Genomic DNA, 19414 nt, shown 5'->3' on the forward strand with positions numbered 1-19414 from the left:
GTAATTTTAACCTTATCCCTGGCATGTATTATTTGGACCCCTGTGTTAGAAAATGTTCATTCAAGAATGACCTAAAAGATAAAACCACTGACTTAATAAGTCACCTTATACATATTTTCTATGTATTCGTATGTTTAATATAATTTTTTTTTTTGCAAAAATGTTCATCTTGCAAAAATTGTTATTGTTTACAAAAAAAAAAAATAATTATTGAGTTGTACGTTTATAACATTTTTTGGTGGTCAATCACATCATTGTGTAATCTTTTAATTGTCCTGTCCATGCTTCTGAATGGTTGAGCCTAATCCTTTGTAAAACCTCTTAAATATTTAACCCTGTTTTGGCAGTTTTACTAATTCTTCAATTGTGTTGGATTCCTGGTACATATTTTTTCCTTTGTAATCCCCATCTGTTATTTATATGAGCTTTCTTTGTACACTTACTTTTATATTTCTTCAGTCTGCTAAGTAAAGGACTATAAGTTGAAAGGCCTTGCAGCTCCACTGTTTCTCTCTCCTTCGCAGATTTTTTTTTATTTATATATTCATCATGTTCCATATTTTCGTGATTCAGTTATATATATATATATATATATATATATATATATATATATATATATATATATATATATATATATATATATATATATATATATATATATCACACATTACCACTTTATTTCCAAGCCATTGATGAAGGACTGATACAGAGTGTGAGAAGTCACAAATATATATACTACAAGAACAGTACTGACGAACATACACAACCATTAGAGGCTCCATATCCCCACTCAGGCCGGTGTCGAGGTAGGAGTGGCCTTTAAAACTCATTTGGCTAAAAATCACAATAGACTCTCAGGGGACATTGCTGATAAACAGACCATACCCCACCTCAGATCCACACCTGACAGGTGTCATGGAGGCGGAGTTTGGAAACTCATTAACATTACTACCCTCGTACTGTGTTTACAAATATGATAATCCTATTTTCATACATCTCTACTGCCTACCTTAAAGTTTAAACAATTTACAAATTTCTTTTGATATTAAAGGATCAAGTTTATACATCCCTTGACTGATATTCATATTATGGTTGTAACTTTCTTTTATGAAGCTAGATTCAATGATGTTCCTTTCCAGTGCATTATTAGAATATACAATCCTTTTTGCCCCTTCCCAGTTGATAGCATGATTGTTCTCACTAACATGTACAAATATACCACTGTTCCCTTGTGCATGTTGTATCACTATTCACAAAGGTGCCAATAGATGATCTGATGGCGTTTTTATCTGAATTGTTAGAGAACACACAGCTGGATATCCCATTTTCTAAAAGTACTTTAATTGAACTGATTAAATTATGTGTAAAAGATTGTAAATTTGAATTTAATGGTAAATTTTACTCACAAAATTTTGGTATGGCAATAGGAAACCCTCTATCCCCAGTGTTAAGTAACTTATATATGGAATTTTTTGAAAAGAAGATATTAAACAACATAATCCCACGTAATGTAACATGGTTTAGGTATGTTGACGACATAATTTGTGTATGGCCAGGAACCAAGATGTAAAAACTTTTTGCTAAGTTAAATCAATTAGTACCATCAATTAAATTCACGATGGAAATGGAAAATGATGGGTGCTTACCGTTTCTGGATGTCCTCATACGAAGAAATAGTAGTGGGTTTAAATATAGTGTGTATAGAAAACCCACTAATATTTCTTCCTATGTGCATTTCTATTCTGGACAAAGCAATAAGGTTAAAAAGTCAGTGTTTTCATCTATGTTTTTAAGAGCATTATGGGTATGTAGCCCTGAATATATTGATGATGAAATAGATAAGATTAGGAATGCAGGCAAAAATTGAAATATCCTGATAGTGTATTAAACAGTGCATTTGAAGCGGCAAAAAGACTATGTATCAAAACCAGAAAGAACCTTACAACACAAAAAATTTGCTGGTTCTGCCTTATAATAATAGTATGAAAGATATCCTCATCTTCTTAAGAATTTTGGTGTTAATGTCGCATTTAAGAACAATACAACAATGAAAATGTACTTATCAAGAACTCCCCAGACAATAATAAAGGGTGTGTATATAAAATTCCGTGTAAGTCTTGTGACAACTTTTATACTGGCCAAACCGGGAAAGCACTGGAAAAAAGAATTGAACAACATAAGAAATGTGTGAGATATGCACAAGGGAACAGTGGTATATTTGTACATGTTAGTGAGAACAATCATGCTATCAACTGGGAAGGGGCAAAAAGGATTGTATATTCTAATAATGCACTGAAAGGAACATCATTGAATCTAGCTTCATAAAAGAAAGTTACAACCATAATATGAATATCAGTCAAGGGATGTATAAACTTGATCCTTTAATATCAAAAGAAATTTGTAAATTGTTTAAACTTTAAGGTAGGCAGTAGAGATGTATGAAAATAGGATTATCATATTTGTAAACACAGTACGAGGGTAGTAATGTTAATGAGTTTCCAAACTCGCCTCCATGACACCTGTCAGGTGTGGATCTGAGGTGGGGTATGGTCTGTTTATCAGCAATGTCCCCTGAGAGTCTATTGTGATTTTTAGCCAAATGAGTTTTAAAGGCCACTCCTACCTCGACACCGGCCTGAGTGGGGATATGGAGCCTCTAACGGTTGTGTATGTTCGTCAGTACTGTTCTTGTAGTATATATATTTGTGACTTCTCACACTCTGTATCAGTCCTTCATCAATGGCTTGGAAATAAAGTCGAAACCGGTCAGGACCTACACCCCGTTTCTTATTTTTCACCTGTGGTAATGTGTGATAAATGAATCACGTACAAAAGTGATAATAGTGATAATAATCATATATATACATATATATATATATATATATATATATATATATATATATATATATATATATATATATATATATATATATATATATATATATATATATATATATATATAATATATATATATATATAATTACTAAAGGACCTCATTCAAACTGGATGGTAACTAACAGAGTTTTTATTCATAAAAAGTTACAAGCTTTCTTGGACAGACAGTCCACATTATCAAGTATCCGTACAATGAGCAGACGCGTAGTCCGGCTGTATTGATATCTGTGTGCTGGGTACTTTTAATCCTATAATCGCCTAGCTCCTCCTGTGTGACCCCCACCCCCTTGTGACCTTGGTCTTTCTCTGATCCCTCCTCCCAGGTGTCCGTTTTCCGTGCGTTCTCTTGCTTTTTTTCTTCGTTTCCTTGCAAGAGAACGCACGGAAAACGGACACCTGGGAGGAGGGATCAGAGAAAGACCAAGGTCACGAGAGGGTGGGGGTCACACAGGAGGAGCTAGGTGATTATAGGATTAAAAGTACCCAGCACACAGATATAAATACAGCCGGACTACGCGCCTGCTCATTGTAACGGATACTTGATAATGTGGACTGTCTGTCCAAGAAAGCTTGTAACTTTTATGAATAAAAACTCCATTAGATACCATCCAGTTTGAATGAGGTCCTTTAGTAATTCTACTAATGCACAGAACAATTGTGTATGTGATAAAGTTAATATATATATATATATATATATATATATATATATATATATATATATATATATATATATATATATATATATATATATATATACATATATATATATATAAGCCCTCCTGGGCCTCTGTAGACTCATAGGGCAGGTGCTGATCTTCTGTTTCTTAGGCTGACAGCCAGTGGGGTATATATATATATATATATATATATATATATATATATATATATATATATATATCATATACATATATACACAGTAAAGCCCCAGTCCTCGACGCTAATCCGTTCCAGAAGAAGCATCGGGATTTGATTTAGTCGAATTCTGAATCAATTTCTCCCATAAGAAATAACTGAAAATGGATTAATCCATTCCTGACCACCAGTCATTACCCCAACCTTGCCTTTTTATACAAAACATTACACAAATTACAATTAAATAAGTTCAGAGTTAAATAACTTACCGTATCAGAAGCACTTTTTACATTTTTAAATGCATACTCTATCAAAAAAATTGGCCTACGACCAATGCGGCCATATTACCGATGGTAGACCGAGCGCCATAGGCTAGGCTAGGTAGTCTATAGGCACTACCAGAATGTACTGTAACGGGTACACACACAAACTGTTGTTAATAATAAAACATTGAAAAACAAGCCTGATTATTACAGTATATTAATAATACAGTATTAAAAATAATCCGAATTACTGTATGTCTGTTATCATAAAATTAAGAAAAATTTCCTAAGTTACATCGGCACTCAGCAGCTTGAGGCATGAGCGGATGTAAACAAACTAAAGCACCACCTTGGTGGCGTATCGCGGTGCTAATTATATAAACATTGTTTACGTTCAGTATTTATGGTAAATTTCATACAGAGTCTACTGGAGTAGTGTACAAAATCACTGTAAAACATCTTTCAATAAATGTTACGATACCCTAATATATTGGGGCCTATGACTGGATGAAAACTCAGTGCAGAAAGCCAAAAAAATGATGATATACCTGTACAAGTGTGTACTTTTCCAAACAACAGCAGCAGCATGTGTGGGCTTTAAAACGCTTTTAAATATGAGTGGGAAGAACACTACCAACAACGCCAACTAGCAGCAGCCGACCAAAACTTTTTTTTACAAACATCATATGATTCATCGGGTCGGATTCCGGTTTGTTGTTAGAGTTCTGACGCAAAATTTACTTGAGATTTCATGTCGAAATCCGATTATGTTGAGTTCTGGTACAGTCGAAGCCCGGGGTTCTACTGTATATATATATATAATATATATATATACACACACACACACACATATATATATATATATATATATATATAAGGGATTTTGACAGAGGAAAAATCTATTTCTGAGGAAGGTCCCTGTCACCCGGTGAAATTCCATTACAGCACGAATTTCTAGGTATAACAATGCTAGATATACCAGAGAAAAAGAGCTTTCAGGAAAGGGGTTAAGCCTTTTAGAAGAATAATGAAGGGTGAGTGAAATACCACTACCACGGAAATATACTCGAAAGATCTCTCCTTATCAAAAGTAAAAGAGCGCTGAGCCGTTACAGCTCCCACACTTTCCGCCAAACACCAGCGCCACCTACTTCATTCCATTTTCTAGCACGTGATTCGCTGCTTTCTTTTGTGTGGTCCCTATTTTGGATTTAAACGATGTTTTTGAGCACCTTTTCCATCTCTAAGTTAAGTACCATCTTCTTGTGGGCTTTTGATCTATTGTTGGCTGTTTTGGTCTCGTATTTTCATAAACGGCGTCCCCTATCAGCCATGGCAGCAGGCTTACCTCTTCTGTTCTTTCGGTCGGAGTTTTCTCCCAGTCGCTAATATTTATTTAGATTTTTGCCCTTGAATTCCTTCCTGGTGGTTTTTCCCTCCACTTTAAAGTTGCCCCATCCTGTACCCCCCACCAGGTCGGGTTCCTTTTCATTTAGTCTCATAGGCTATTATGTTATTCTTGAAGATGGTGCTCTTAAATTGAGTTAATGTTTTTAGTTTTATTTGTTTTTGGTTGTGTAGTTTGCCTCTGATGAGCCCTATAAATGTTTTGAATTACTCGTGGTAGGCTACACTTCCTGTGAACGTAATTTTTATTTTCTGTGATGGTCTAGTGTAGGCTCCATCCCTGCCCTGGGTGTGGAGATCAGGTTGAGGGAGTTTATGCTGTTCCTCAGGGTCCGTTTGTGGGTCAGAGTGAGCCCTTAGTCCTCTTCCCCAATTTCGGAGGAATCGAGTTCTTTGACGTGTTCCTCTAGGCTAGTCGAGTCCCTGCTGGCTCGGCACAAAAATTTTTCTCCCTGTTGGTTACTCCTCTCCTTTGCACCCTCTCCCTCCTAATATGCTAGGTTTATTTATTATATAGAGATATGGGCTTTGGGCTGTAGCTCCCTGAGTAGGCTTCCTTCCAAGTTCCTTGGGAAGGAAGGTTGCATGATATCATGTTCTCCTTGTCTCCTCTCCCCTTCTGGTATACTCCTCTCCACTACCCCCTCTCAGCCTTGCGACTATAGTGGTGATATGGCATGCTTATATGACACGGGACTATCAGAAATATATATATATATATATATATATATATATATATATATATATATATATATATATATATATATATATATATATATATATATATATATATATATATATATATATATATATATATATATATATATATATATATATATATATATAACCTGAAGAAAGTAAAGAACTATGAGTAACATCCCCAATCCTATCTTTTTCAGACCTCTAACACCAAATTCATTTTGTTTTCCAATCTTACAATATGGCTTATAATATCTACATTTTTAAGATCCTAAATTCTACATTGTCAGAGTGTATTTGATCCATTGTATCTAAATAACCACACCTGTTCATTAGGACTACACACCTACCTTCATCTGACTTAGTACTAATCATATTTTTGTCCTTCTTAAGGTTCAGTAAATTATTGATTCTGTTTGTTATTTAACTGAGTGTCAGTTAAATAAAGACGGAAGAGGAAGGTGACAATCAGTTGGATATGCCAGAATCAATATTTTATGGAACCTTAAGAAAGACAAACGCAAAGTTATTAGTAAGCTTGATAAAGGTAGAGGTGTTTTCTCATGAACAGGTCAGTTCTTTAAATAAAATGTCTGAAACATTCTCTGACAATACAAAATTTAGAATCTTAAATGCATATACAGTTTAATGTGTTTGTGTATGTTTGTATAAACATACTTATCAATGGCTGATACTGTCGTAACGCCATTATTACTAATGTCCTTCTCTATTTTGCAGTTGGCATTGAGCTCCCAGACTACATTGCAGACAAAGGCCTCAGTCAGCTCAAAGAGAAAATGATGAACTCTGGAAAATAATTCTCCAGCTACAAATAATGCTCCGTTGTGAAAAACTTCAACCACTTTCAAATTTTATATAACAATTATTTTTTCTGGAACTGATTCTATATTAGGCATGAAACTCCTATAAACTAATGGAAACTTAAACTAAATATTTACTGTACTCAATAGCTATTTCACTAAAAGAAGTCTTACAGACTTCAGGTACCTAAGTAAAACAGAACTCAGTATATGTATTAATGCAATAAATGAATCCATGTTCTGCAAACATGTTAACTACTATTCAAAAACTTGAATGTTTTATAACATCAGGAAGTTAAGATGGAAAAAAATGTTCATAAAATTATTAACCCAATCTGTTACCTTGTCCCTTAAATTTTCCTTGTCTAATACATTACTAAAGAATGTTGTAACCTGCTTAATAAAACACTCCATCTAAGCATATCACCTTTCAGTGGCCTTCATATACAGTAATCCATTCTCAAGTCTAAATGTTAAAAGTAACAAGTTCTCTTTTCCACTGATTTGCTTATGCAATGTTTATCTATTAAACAGAATTTCAGGTTTGGGCAATGTTAAATTGCCAGTAAATGTGAAAAAGTTTTTTAATAGGCCCAATAACTGAATACTCAGAAGTCATCTCCACCTGTACATCAGTGGAAATGTATAAATTCAAACACTATGAATTATTTGTTGTATTTGGGCAATCTATACTAATTGGAGTCTACACAATTACAGGTGTGGGAGGTAATGTGTTTATCTGTGCTATACGGTATATTAAGAATCACCTATCATATGTCTTTATGAATACGTTCTGTGTATTAAAACAACTTTCATCACTAACCTGAAACCAAGATGACTGATGCCTCTTAGAAATCCCACCCTTGCAGCCAAAATCATCTGCAACAAAAAGAAATTAATATGCAATAGCTTTTCCTACATATCAAGGTGCTAACACGTTGTATATCATACATTCGTACAACAAAGGATGGATGACGAAAACCACACAGACTAATTGTCGTACACATTCAAGTAATGTTAAACAGAATAAAATCCCTTATCAGCTCAAATTTTCTATAAATGACAGTATCAAACAAGTTGTTTATCTCTAATAATTCTTTGGGGGTACTCTGGACTTGATTGTGCTGACAGACCCTTTCTGCAATAGGTAAATTAAAAATATAGTACCTAAAAGAAAACTATTATCATATTCCAAAATTACATTATCAACAGGTAACCTTAATTATGCATTAGCTTCACTCATCTTTGACATAAACCTTCACTCCTAATTTGAAAATTCACATCTATCAGTAGCTACAGAAGGCTGTGTGCCTTTTATTTTGTTTCTAGCTGTAATAACCACAGTCACATATGTCATTTGCGGTTTTCTAAAGTATTCCACAGATTGTATTTAAAAAATAATACTGTACTTAGTCAATATATAGATCATAAAAAACTTACTTTAATGATTTGAAGCTATGCCTTTATGTAGTACTGTGTAAAGAAATTTTGTTTGTCTATTTTTGTCATCAACCCCATCTGAAAAAATTCAAAATGTATAAGAGGTACATATGAACATAACCCATAATCCTAATATTGTGAAAAAGTTTGTTAAACATCAGTCTTCATTAATTAATTTACATTTTAATAAAAAGAAAACTATTAATTGAATGACATACAATCACAGGAGGCCATAACATAAATAAATGGTTAATATGTTGCATAACAACTGGCAAATGGTGCTCTTACCATTAACCCAAACCCCAATTTATTGTTGGTTGGACATCTTGGCCACTTGGAGGCTAAGTAGCTTTTAAAATCAGTCATAATCTGATAAACTTCCAACACTCAGATTCCATTTCACACTAACAACCAAACTGCAAATACACAGATGGATAATAAAATATCTATATGACAGTACAAACTCTTTATTACAAAAAAAATAATCTCTTCTGCAAAATTACATTATTTAATATAAAACTGGAGTAATAGGAATACTCAACCAAATGCTATTTCAGATTCTTCAAAAGTTCTAATAGTTCGTCTTGTTTACAAGACATAACGCTGAGAGACTTGGCTATTTCTTTCAGGACCTCCAACTTAATTTTATCCCTCTCCTCCTTTCTCTTCTCTCTCTTCTCCCACTCTTCTAAAAAGCTGCGTTGGAAGTCCCTGTCATTATCACCGTGCTTGTCGTTAGGAAGGCAGTTGTTGAGTCTCAAGAAATCGATTGTTAAATATCCTTTACTACTGCTACTCCCTTTGTCAGTATCCGAAATTCTGTTCTCTCCCATGTCATCCCCAATTTCGTCTCCCTTTTCTGTACCTAGGTAATCTGATGAGTGGTTCTTGAAGGCATTTGATGTGGATGCTTCTGGATAGTCCCCGCACCTATTTACCTCTTCTTTCTTTTTCTGAGCCAAATCTTTAGTATCAACAATGATGCTGTCAATAGCCTGTTGGGAAATAAAATCTTTAAGTACCATTCCACTGTCCACATCATAGAAGCAACAAGAAAACTTGTTTAAAGTTCTAATGTACTGCAGTACTATTTTCTTCAGGCATCTAAAATAATTCTTTCTTTTGTGGAACTTAAAAAAGTATGTTAAGCTTATCTTCACTCAATACTAAGTAATGCACAGTTTTGTTTAAGATGGAGAAGTGGAACAGCTAAGTAAAGACCAAAAGAATCACATGAAAAGTAACAGGCAGAAAAAAAGTGCAGCTGTAGGCAAAGGCTCACTGCAAAGAACTTTTAGCACCATCTACTATGATGAGCTGTATGGAACACTCATTACATGGATGCCAAGTTTTAACACGCACATGAAATTGCCACGGCGGCACAACACATCTTGAACATACAGTACATGCGATAGAAATACTAGCCTTGATCAATCTCTTTTAGAGAGTGGAATGGCAAGCCCTGTTTGCAACTTTAATCTTGTGTTTACAACACCACAGAACCCATCAATCTCATTACAAAGATGAGTATATATCTAAGTCAGAAAACAGTCATTCAACCAAACCAACGATAGTAGTTGCAGCAGAAAACTAAGACAATCTCTTATTTAGGGTCAAGGAAAAGAGTTTGAAAAGAGGCAGTTAGGGTCCTTTCAACCACAAGCCTAGCTGGAACTTCCTAAGGGACAAAGACCTTAATCTGGCAAACTTCTAAGCAAACACATAGGTATTATGTATTAATTTTCCCACATGACTTTTAAAAATTTCCTATCAAGATTAACAGTTTTCAGGTAAGAAACTACATCTGATTCCCCTACCCCTCACCTGAAGAAGCTGCCTGATTAGCCAAAACCTTTCATGCTACTGCTAGTCTTATATTCAAAACCTGTAAGTCATTGGCAACAAAAAATCTCAATTGAAATGACTAGTTCATACCTCATTTATGTAAATGTATGGTGCACATAAAAGATATCCTATATACTGTACAACACACAAGAAACAGCAAAAACATACCTCATAGTATGGCCAACTTGAAATTAAATCTCCCGTCTCATTAGCTCTTTCCAATATTCTTCTGTACGATATCAGTAGGTTGTACCATTTCTTACGCAGTTTAGCCTCCGTGAAGGAAAAGCCCTCCTTAGCCATCTCTTGCTTTATTTCCAAAAACATCTCCGGAGATTTCTTCTTTCTCAGAAGATCTTTATGTTTCTTAATGCAATCAATGAACAGCAGGGTTGCGGCATGATTGAAACCTGGGCAAACCCAAATGAAGAACTGGTTAGAATTAACTGTGCACTTTAAAAATCTTAAAATCTGGAAGGAAAGTAAAAAAAAATAATAGAGAACTCATTGTGAATTGTTATCAACTCTGAAATTTTTGCCTTCAGAAATGTTAACAGTTGATAATCCACAAACATCAGTACTAAATTACTGCATATTAGAAAACAAAAAGATAAAAAATATACAATTTCAATATAAAATTTAAGTCAAATAAAAAAGCATAATCTCACGTCAATTAGCAAAACTTTTCTGAAGTACCTGCAAAGGGGAATTTGCAAGCATAATTCAACCTACAATATTTCGTCAACAATGAAGAAGCAGCATGGAAAATCTTACCCTCACTACCAACTATAATATGCTCTAGCCCTTTCATAGTATTTTCAGAGTTCGAAGATGAACCTGCCGTTTCAAGAGGGTCCAATTCGCGTCTTTTCCGTTTTTTACTCGCAGGATTCGTGAATGGTGCTTTTGAAATGTTTTTCTTGGAGGGTCCTTGTTTCTTGGGCCCCTCAGGTGACGCCTCGTGTGACATAGTGCCTGAGCTTCCGCTCTGAATTTGAGGTGAAGATAAGAGTTCGTTGGCGAGACCAACTAGTGAATTGTTGGTAACGGCAGCCTCTGGCTCAACTTTGACTTCCAATAGGTCTTGGTCTTTGAACTTTAGCTTGCTTGATTCAGATGTCTTCATAATCCCATCAAAAACCTGTGAAATGACACTTCTTAAAACTAAAAAAAAAAAAAAAAAATAATAATTTCTGTCTATATTGCACAGACAAAATGCCATTCATATAATGATAAATTAACTATTTCAAGTACCTTTCAATACAACTACTACAAAATAATATGGGGTGCCCTTGGTGGAAAACTGCACCTATGCATTCTCACATGAACTTGTGCTGTGCCTTCAGTAAACAGATGATATTTTTGTGACTGTCTGTAGCTTCCAATAGTATGACAACTTTACAATGACCCTCTAGTAATTTTAATTTCTCTGTTGAGCCCTGCAATGCTGCGAATCTTATTTTTCAGGATGAGCTGATTAACAAAGGCATTGTAGGTTTCAAGATATCATTATACAGTATGCGAAGCTTATAAAACCTTGGGATTTGTCTGAAGAACAATGTTATTAGTTTACACATTAACCAAACCACTTCCCATAGATCTGGCTAATTCACCATTGACCATAAATTAGAAATAGTCCCTAAAGTAGGCAATGAAATCTGCCTTTTCTATAGGAATTACTTAAGCACACAACATAAAGCCAGTCTGAACGTCATTAACAGTTTTATGAGAAAAATATGTGTACAGCAGTTTCTACCAAAATTGATGTCATTATTATAAAAAGAAGACCTAAAAATGGATAACCTATCCATCACCTAATTTAGCCAAAATTGATAAAAGACATATTTACAACTTTTCCTACAAGAACTTAACGTACACCTCGGTAGGCACATGCTGATAGAAAATACAGACATAAAAGGTAGGTATAATAATACAGTATCTATAAGCTGAAAATTTTAGAAATAATTACTAAAATATACAGACCTACCCTGAATAAAATGAACTATTTTCACCTCCCATTACTTCATACAAATGTCTGAGAAAGTAATTTTTGATGGATAAATCACAGAAAGAGGCATCCTGAAATACCTGTCAGAGTACGGAGGATTAATGTTAAAACAACTTTCGAGAAACTTGTGATGGCATTCTTACCAACTCAAAATGAATGGAGTTTTGTTGATATCTAGTTCATTACAGATAACTTGAAGGAAATTTCATTCTAAAGAATGTCACAGAACCAGAACCTTGTACAATAGCTTTAATACAACTGTATAGTGAAACTGAGGGTAGACATGAATTTTGCATATAGGCAAAAAAAAAAAAAAAAAAAAAAAAATACAGTATTCACAAGAACGGCACAATTGCATACTATGCACAGACACTTAGCATTCACTTTCTCTGCTCAAGCTAGGCATTAAAGCAATACCTATAATACATGTAAAGGTTTCAAATTTGAATGAACACATCCTATTTACAAATGGGTAATGAGCTGAATAGCTTACTAAAAACCCATCAAGAAAACAAGTATGGAGTTGCACTCTGTTAGCACTAGTGCTACTGATGGATACATGGCTTTGTCAATATCATCAGCCTTTTTGTCAAATATTCTTTATTATCCAGTTAAATACAGTGCACCTATATCTTGCAATAGAAAGAGAATCTAAAAGTTGTGCATATTAGAGAGATAGAGAGAGAAAAAGCTATTTATAAAATGTCATTGAAAAGTACAGTACTGTCTTGTACAAAAGAAATTAGTCTACACAATCAACATCTGAGAGATTTTCTAGAATTCATTACTCTTTTATTTGCATGACCAAACATGACTAAATTCATTACTACCACAAAATAACATCAAACTACAAAGGAACAAAAAGCATTACAATACTTACTTCAAAGAATTGCCATTTTGTATTGACCACTCCATCCTGCTTGCTTTTGAACTTGATTCTTCTGTAAGTATGGACGAGAGAATTGAACTTTGCCCGTATGCTTTCCAACGAGAAGTTATATCCTTCTAGCACTAGGTCGTGTTTCACCTTCAGGAACAACTGCTTTCTGGTGCCAGCCTTATTTAGTGGAAGCCATTTTGTGTTTTTCTTCAACACATCTACAAAAGCCTGTGTAGCTTCAGAGTCCCACTCAATCTCTTCCGCTGAATAGAGGAAATAAAAAACAATTACAGAATAAGAGACAAAACAGAAACCTGTTTGTCAATAGTGTTGATTTACCAAATTAATGAAACTAGTCCCTTGTGTCTTAAAATATAAATATGAATATTACTGAATTATGAAAAAGTTTAACCAGACCTGTAATATAAAGATTTTTGCTCATAAGGTTCAACTCAACATCTGACTTCAACATTTACTATCAAGTTCAGCAGAGTATATTTAAACATGATCAATTAAAAATCATCTATTGTATATATACAGGCATTCAAGTTAACAAAGGATGACAGAACAACCTGAAAATGACATTTTTATGATAAAATGATGTTTCATTATACTTACCAAAACACTGTAAAAGCTTTTATCTCTAAAAATTCGACACGTCCGAGATATAAAATTTCAAACTTTGTTTGGAACGCTGATATAACATATGAGGGTGGAAGGACAAGAAAAAACAAGTAAAAAAAACCCCCGAAGTTTCTTTGGTGCAATCAAGTTTTCTGTACATCGTATTATCAAGGCCACCGAAAACAGATCTATCTTTCGGTGATCTCAGTATAATGCTGTATGAGCCATGGCCCATGAAACTTTAACCGGGGCCCAGTGGTGGCCTATCGTTGCCAGAAGCACGATTATGGATAACTTTAACCTTAAATAAAATAGAAACTAGTGAGACTAGAGGGCTACAATTTTGTATGTTTGATGATTGGAGGGTGGACGATCAACAAGTCAATCTGCAGCCCTCTAGCCTCAGTAGTTTTTAAGATCTGAGGGCAGAAAGAAAAAAGTAAGGACAGGAAAAAAGTGCGGATGGACAAAGCTGGCACAATAGTTTTGTTTTCAGAAAACTAAACATTGAAGGTTAAATTATTGGTAGATGAAAAAATTAGGGAAAATAAATGACAAGGCAGGTAAGTGAGAATATTACCCACAAGATGGAATAAGCAACCTTATAGCAATACTAAACCAAAATTTGCAATATGAACACATCCTTGCCTGTAACTTTCATAATAAAAAGCAAATACACAACATAAACAAGTTATAAAGCTATTAAACCAAGGCAAAATTCGAACAAAGTACTTACCTGTGTTATTCTTCTCGCTTTGAGCCGTCTCTTCATTTCCATTATCACTCCCTTCTGTTTCTGACTCTACAAAAGAAAGAAAAAGAAAACTGACTTTTTGGGATGCAAACAACATACAACAAATTTTAAAAACAATCTTTGTTTCATAAACTATAGTTTTACGAATGCAGCTGTTTTATTTGCCCTACATATGGTATTATTTGAATGTTAGATTTTTGCAGGTCTTCTAAATTCCTGAAACAGGACAGAACTTCTTCTATCAGCTAGGAGCAGAGGCTCACAGCCTTATGAAGTAAGGTTGATGCTCTGCTTCTCTATTTGGTGATCAATGGTAACCCTGAATGACAAGACATGTAACTCACTCATTTGCTCCAAAGACAATAAAGGTCACCAGGAAAACAGCCTTCATGATTAGACGATGTAAGCATGATTCACACAACGGTTCAAAGGAGACCCCTGTGTGGCATGAGAAGACTAAGAAAAGGTCGCACTCAAGCACTGGACTGTCCTACGAGGAAGCCCCTTTTCAAAGTGGTGGAAAGGACTTCTTATGTCACTGGACACTTATTTTGAATGCTTGAAAATTCCAACTTTTGGTATAATGCCACTCTATAGTCTTTGACTGCAGGCACTGACAGCTTTTTCACAGGTAACCTGATCATCCAGGATACTTGTGAACATCTATAATTCCAGCTGTATACCAAGTAACGTTTTATTTGGATTGTAGTTTTTAAACACTAACCACAATCTGAATACCATCAGCACTTGGACAAAATAACGTTTTATTTGGATTGTAGTTTTTAAACACTAACCACAATCTAAATATCATCAGCACTTGGACAAAACATGTAACTATGGTTTGTATGGTATGCTATACAGAATTTGTTTTAATAACTTTATGTACAGTATTGACTTGTCCCTTCCTAGTATGACTCTCTGAGACATTATGAACAAAGTACAATGCCAATTTTACATTACTTTAGTAGTTCTCCAAAGATGGAATCTTTAACCAATAGTTTCTTATGTATTCTTAACCCGTTCTTAACTATACCTATATTTTTCCAAACACCTTTTTTACTCTAAAATGCAAAAAGATAACACTACTGTTTCTGTGATATCAAAGGACTAAGGACAGTACAGTTACAATATGAAATTAATTATTTTGGAAAAATCTTAGCACTAAATAAATAAAGTTTAATCATATACTAACCATCACAAGCTGAAGGAAGCCTCCCTTCCAAGGCTGCTTTGAATAATGCACTGGCGTATTCAGGGTCTGAAAAACAACATAAAAATTTATTTTATGATCTTTTCATTATTGATACACTGGCACCTTGTATTTTTAATCTCTGATGATCAGTAAGAAGTATGTACTGATAATTTAAGAACATATCTCAATCTGAATATTAACAGCATATGCAATTTTCAAAAACAAAATTCTTTCACATAAACCCTTGAATTATAATAGCCTACATTCTTGTTTGATGAATTCTTCCACACTCAAACCCTAAAAAAAAAAAAAAAAAAAAGAAAGCAACAGACAGGTTGGTGTCTACATATATCTCTCGGTTCCCTTGGGTGCCGCCAATAAGTTGTCACTTTTTGTGTGGTCTCAGCAGTCAGCCTAGAGAAAATCCACACTTATAATACCCAAATAACAATCAAGGGGGATGGAGCAAGCTGCTGAAGTCCCTAGAATGGCTGATTGAACATCATCAGCAATCCACCATACAGCTTCTGGGATTGAGTAATTAATAGTCTGTGGGTGACATTGGGCAGCTCAGTGATCAATTGAAGTAATGGCCTTAACAGGTATTGAAGTAATGGCCTTAACAGGTATGAAACCAAGAAGAGAATTCCTTGCAGGGTAAATCCTCGGTCCAACAGCAACCCGTTCAAAGAACTCAACATTTGAGAGGATCATCATTGTGGGGGACATGAACCCACCACTTATATGTATGCCTATTCTCAGGAGAGTTATGAATAGAATCAGCTTTTTCACTCATAGGAGGCTCATGTACTGACAGATGAAAAAAACTAGAAGAAAATATCAACAAAAAGATGAAAAACAGGAATTCAAACAATCAAAGCAACATCATACAATGAAAAAATTAGGAATGGAATGTCATATAAAATCCAAAGGCTAAAGGCCAAGTGCTGGGACCTATAAGATCATTCAGTGCTGAGAGGGGAAATTAAGAGTGAAAGGTTTTAAAGGTGTAACAGGAGGAAACCCTTGAAGTTGAAACAATTGTTATGATAAGGTGGGAAGTAAGATGGCAGAAAGAGATTAAGAATGGAGGTACAGGAAAAGGAATCAAATGGATGCGGCTAGGGGCCAAAGGGACGCTGTGCAGAACCTCAAGTAATGCCTACAGGGCACCACATGGGGTGTACTGATGGCACTAACCCCCTATGAAGGTATACAGTCAGACGAGTGATGATACTCCCCCACCACCTGTCACTACCTTGTTCCCAAGCTTCAAAAAACAAGCTGGCTTTGAACCAAGGCACACTTATGTATAGGCCTATAAGATGAAGGTTTATGTACCTTCTTGGGAAAAATAAATTTTTGAAAACAAAACTAATTTTTCCAATACAAGCTATTTATTTAACAATGATTGCTCCCTTACCAACCCCTCTATATTTCTTAAATGTGGTTGAGACAACATAAAGAGTAAAAAATATCAAATTTAAAAAATGTCAAATCAATCAATAAGCAGGCAGAATGTGATTTGGAAATCAAATATATGCACTAAAATTTCAAGTGCGATCATTATTAATTATGGTGTGACAGAGTAATATTACCTAAAAAAGATTTTGTTGATTTTAGAATAAAGATTTATATTAACAAGAGTCAGATGGCAGAACAGGGTTGGAAGAGAAGAGACATTCTAATAAGTATCTTTCTATATCTTCCGCAGAGTACGGAGAACCATCCATTGCTTAAAATAATAAACTAAGTTTTATTTGAATTTAGGAAGGTACTCTAACAACAAACAAAGGACACATACATGAGAAAATTTAATTTTTTCAAGATATACCACCTGAGGTAGGCTAGTCATCCCCACAAACTAACCTCACTTACGCAAGCAAAGCCAGTATTAGACTATCATCAGCTTTCTCAAATACAAAGAAATATTTTTAAATCAAAATTTTATCTACCGTACTGGTACAGTACAAGTATCGTATCCGAACCTAGCCACTGGGTACATGATACAATGGGCTTAGCCTAACCTAAGGCACTAGACAAAACTTAGCTAGCCTAATAAAATCACCAATTCATGTCTCAAAATCTCCCTTCAATATTTAGGTTAGGATAAAAATGTGGTTTGTTATAAAGGACATTATTATTTAAATGAATGTGATTCTCGAAAAGCTTACTGAGGGTGACCTAGGCTATAAGAATAGCCAAGCCAACTAAGGTCCCTTGCCCTGTAAATGTATCCTAGGATAGGGTTACTGTATGCTTCTTAATTCAAATGGCTTATATAATGCCCATCTAGCCTACGGTAATTTAACTAAATTTAAACTGAGTGGGTTTTAATACTAATGGCATAAATGTATAACAATTCCCTATTACGATTCCAAAACGGAAGGAATTGGGAAGCTCCCACCTTCGTATCCTAAAAATCTTTATATCTTTCATTCTCATCAAATGTCCTATAGAGCACCCTTCCAACCTAAATTAATATTAATAAATTGAAGTTAGTATGTGTTAATAGCCGTAATATTGACATAATACAGACGAAATAAATATAGCAATCCCCCATTTCGATTCGAAAACGCAAGGAATCAGGAAGCTCCCGTGTTCTCTCTTTATTCATCTCTCTCTCCTACTATCTTACCCTCGTCTATTTTCTTCTCCTCCTCGGCACACACATAGAGAGACACATTGCATTTGCCGTCAGAGAGGTTGACCTCCCTGAAGGGCTCCATGGCTTCGTCGTCTCTCTCCATTGTAAATCCACGGGAGGAAACGTCGTTAAATTCGGCACCAAAACAAAGATCCCACAATGTCTCGGGGTCACCTTCCTCTGACGTCACAGAGATCGGTCCGTCAACAGCTTGGAAACGCCGCTTTTCTTGGGCTACGGTGGAGTTTTCGTGTTATTTCTCTAAATTTATTAGGTTTTTTCATCTTATTTACTGGATAAAATATATCAAAATGGATTTATTTATAATCATCATAAGTAAATTAATTATTTTTAAAGGCTATAATGTCATAGAATTAGTTATTGTGTCTATTAATCTCCATAAAACTGAGAGACAGTACATAAATCTATCCGTGAGAAAATGTATACAACACTTTTTTTTTTTTAATTACAGTTTCAGGGCACCGTCACAGGGTTACATTGTATGGCTACTTTTATCATTCATGCATAGTAGTTCATAGTTTTTGATAGCTATAATATCTAAAAATGAGTTGATATATCTATCAATCTCTTTCAAAGTGAGACTCAGAACATAAAAAGCTTCGTGAGACTATGTAAACAACACGTTTTAAAATTAGTTTCAGGGCAACGGCACATTTTATGGTATTTATTTTTGGCTCTTAATGTCAAAGTCTACCCAAAGCTGTCATTTGTGGCATTAAATACCAAGAAACCTATTTTAGGTGTCTTGGAACATTACCCGAGAAGAATGCCCGTGCAATATGTCCCTAACCTAGGACATGGAATCCTGTTATTAAAGCTCTGTTAAAATTATATTTGTATAACAAAATAGGAAGTAATCGTTCCTTTGATTACCTTGCTGTAAGACCATTGTTATAATTTTTATCGATAACTTGTCTTTTTTAAGCCAAATGGCAAAAGAAGACAGCTGCAATAGTCGATAGTTCATCTATATTTCCATGTTTAGCTTACAGTAAACATGATGGTATCCAGCTTTCGTGAATAGTTCTGGAACCCAGCCATCGTCCATATTTAAAAATTCATTGAC

General features: G+C 34.7%; 2 protein-coding genes across 2 annotated transcripts in view; one reads left to right on the top strand and one right to left on the bottom strand.

Annotated features, from left to right (window-relative positions):
• Nucleotides 1–7358, top strand: part of LOC136826244 (uncharacterized) — a 13853-nt gene extending 6495 nt beyond the window's left edge. Inside the window, exon 3 of the mRNA XM_067083368.1 lies at nt 6855–7358. Within this exon, the coding sequence (XP_066939469.1) occupies nt 6855–6934 (80 nt within the window). The 3' untranslated portion in view covers nt 6935–7358. The remainder of the gene's footprint in view (nt 1–6854) is intronic.
• A 1470-nt stretch (nt 7359–8828) lies between these two features.
• LOC136826347 (uncharacterized) lies at nt 8829–19396 on the bottom strand. The gene is made up of 8 exons (XM_067083601.1): nt 19339–19396; nt 18319–18561; nt 15681–15746; nt 14471–14536; nt 13111–13373; nt 10997–11363; nt 10391–10632; nt 8829–9372 (listed from the first exon to the last, which is right to left on the bottom strand). Exons 1-8 carry the CDS (start codon nt 19394–19396, stop codon nt 8926–8928), a joined length of 1752 nt encoding a protein of 583 aa, XP_066939702.1. The 3' UTR covers nt 8829–8925.
• Between the last annotated feature and the right edge of the window lie 18 nt (nt 19397–19414).

This window comes from Macrobrachium rosenbergii, chromosome 40 (assembly GCF_040412425.1).
Source record: "Macrobrachium rosenbergii isolate ZJJX-2024 chromosome 40, ASM4041242v1, whole genome shotgun sequence".
NCBI classification, from domain to species: domain Eukaryota; kingdom Metazoa; phylum Arthropoda; class Malacostraca; order Decapoda; family Palaemonidae; genus Macrobrachium; species Macrobrachium rosenbergii.

Coding starts and splice junctions, on each gene's coding strand:
- LOC136826347 (XM_067083601.1), bottom strand. CDS start 19,396: ATGGACGATGGCTGGGTTCCAGAACTATTCACGAAAGCTGGATACCAT. Junction 18,562..19,338: donor TGGATACCATCATGTTTACT/GTAAGCTAAACA, acceptor ACTCCACCGTAG/CCCAAGAAAAGCGGCGTTTC. Junction 15,747..18,318: donor GGAGAAGAAAATAGACGAGG/GTAAGATAGTAG, acceptor GTTGTTTTTCAG/ACCCTGAATACGCCAGTGCA.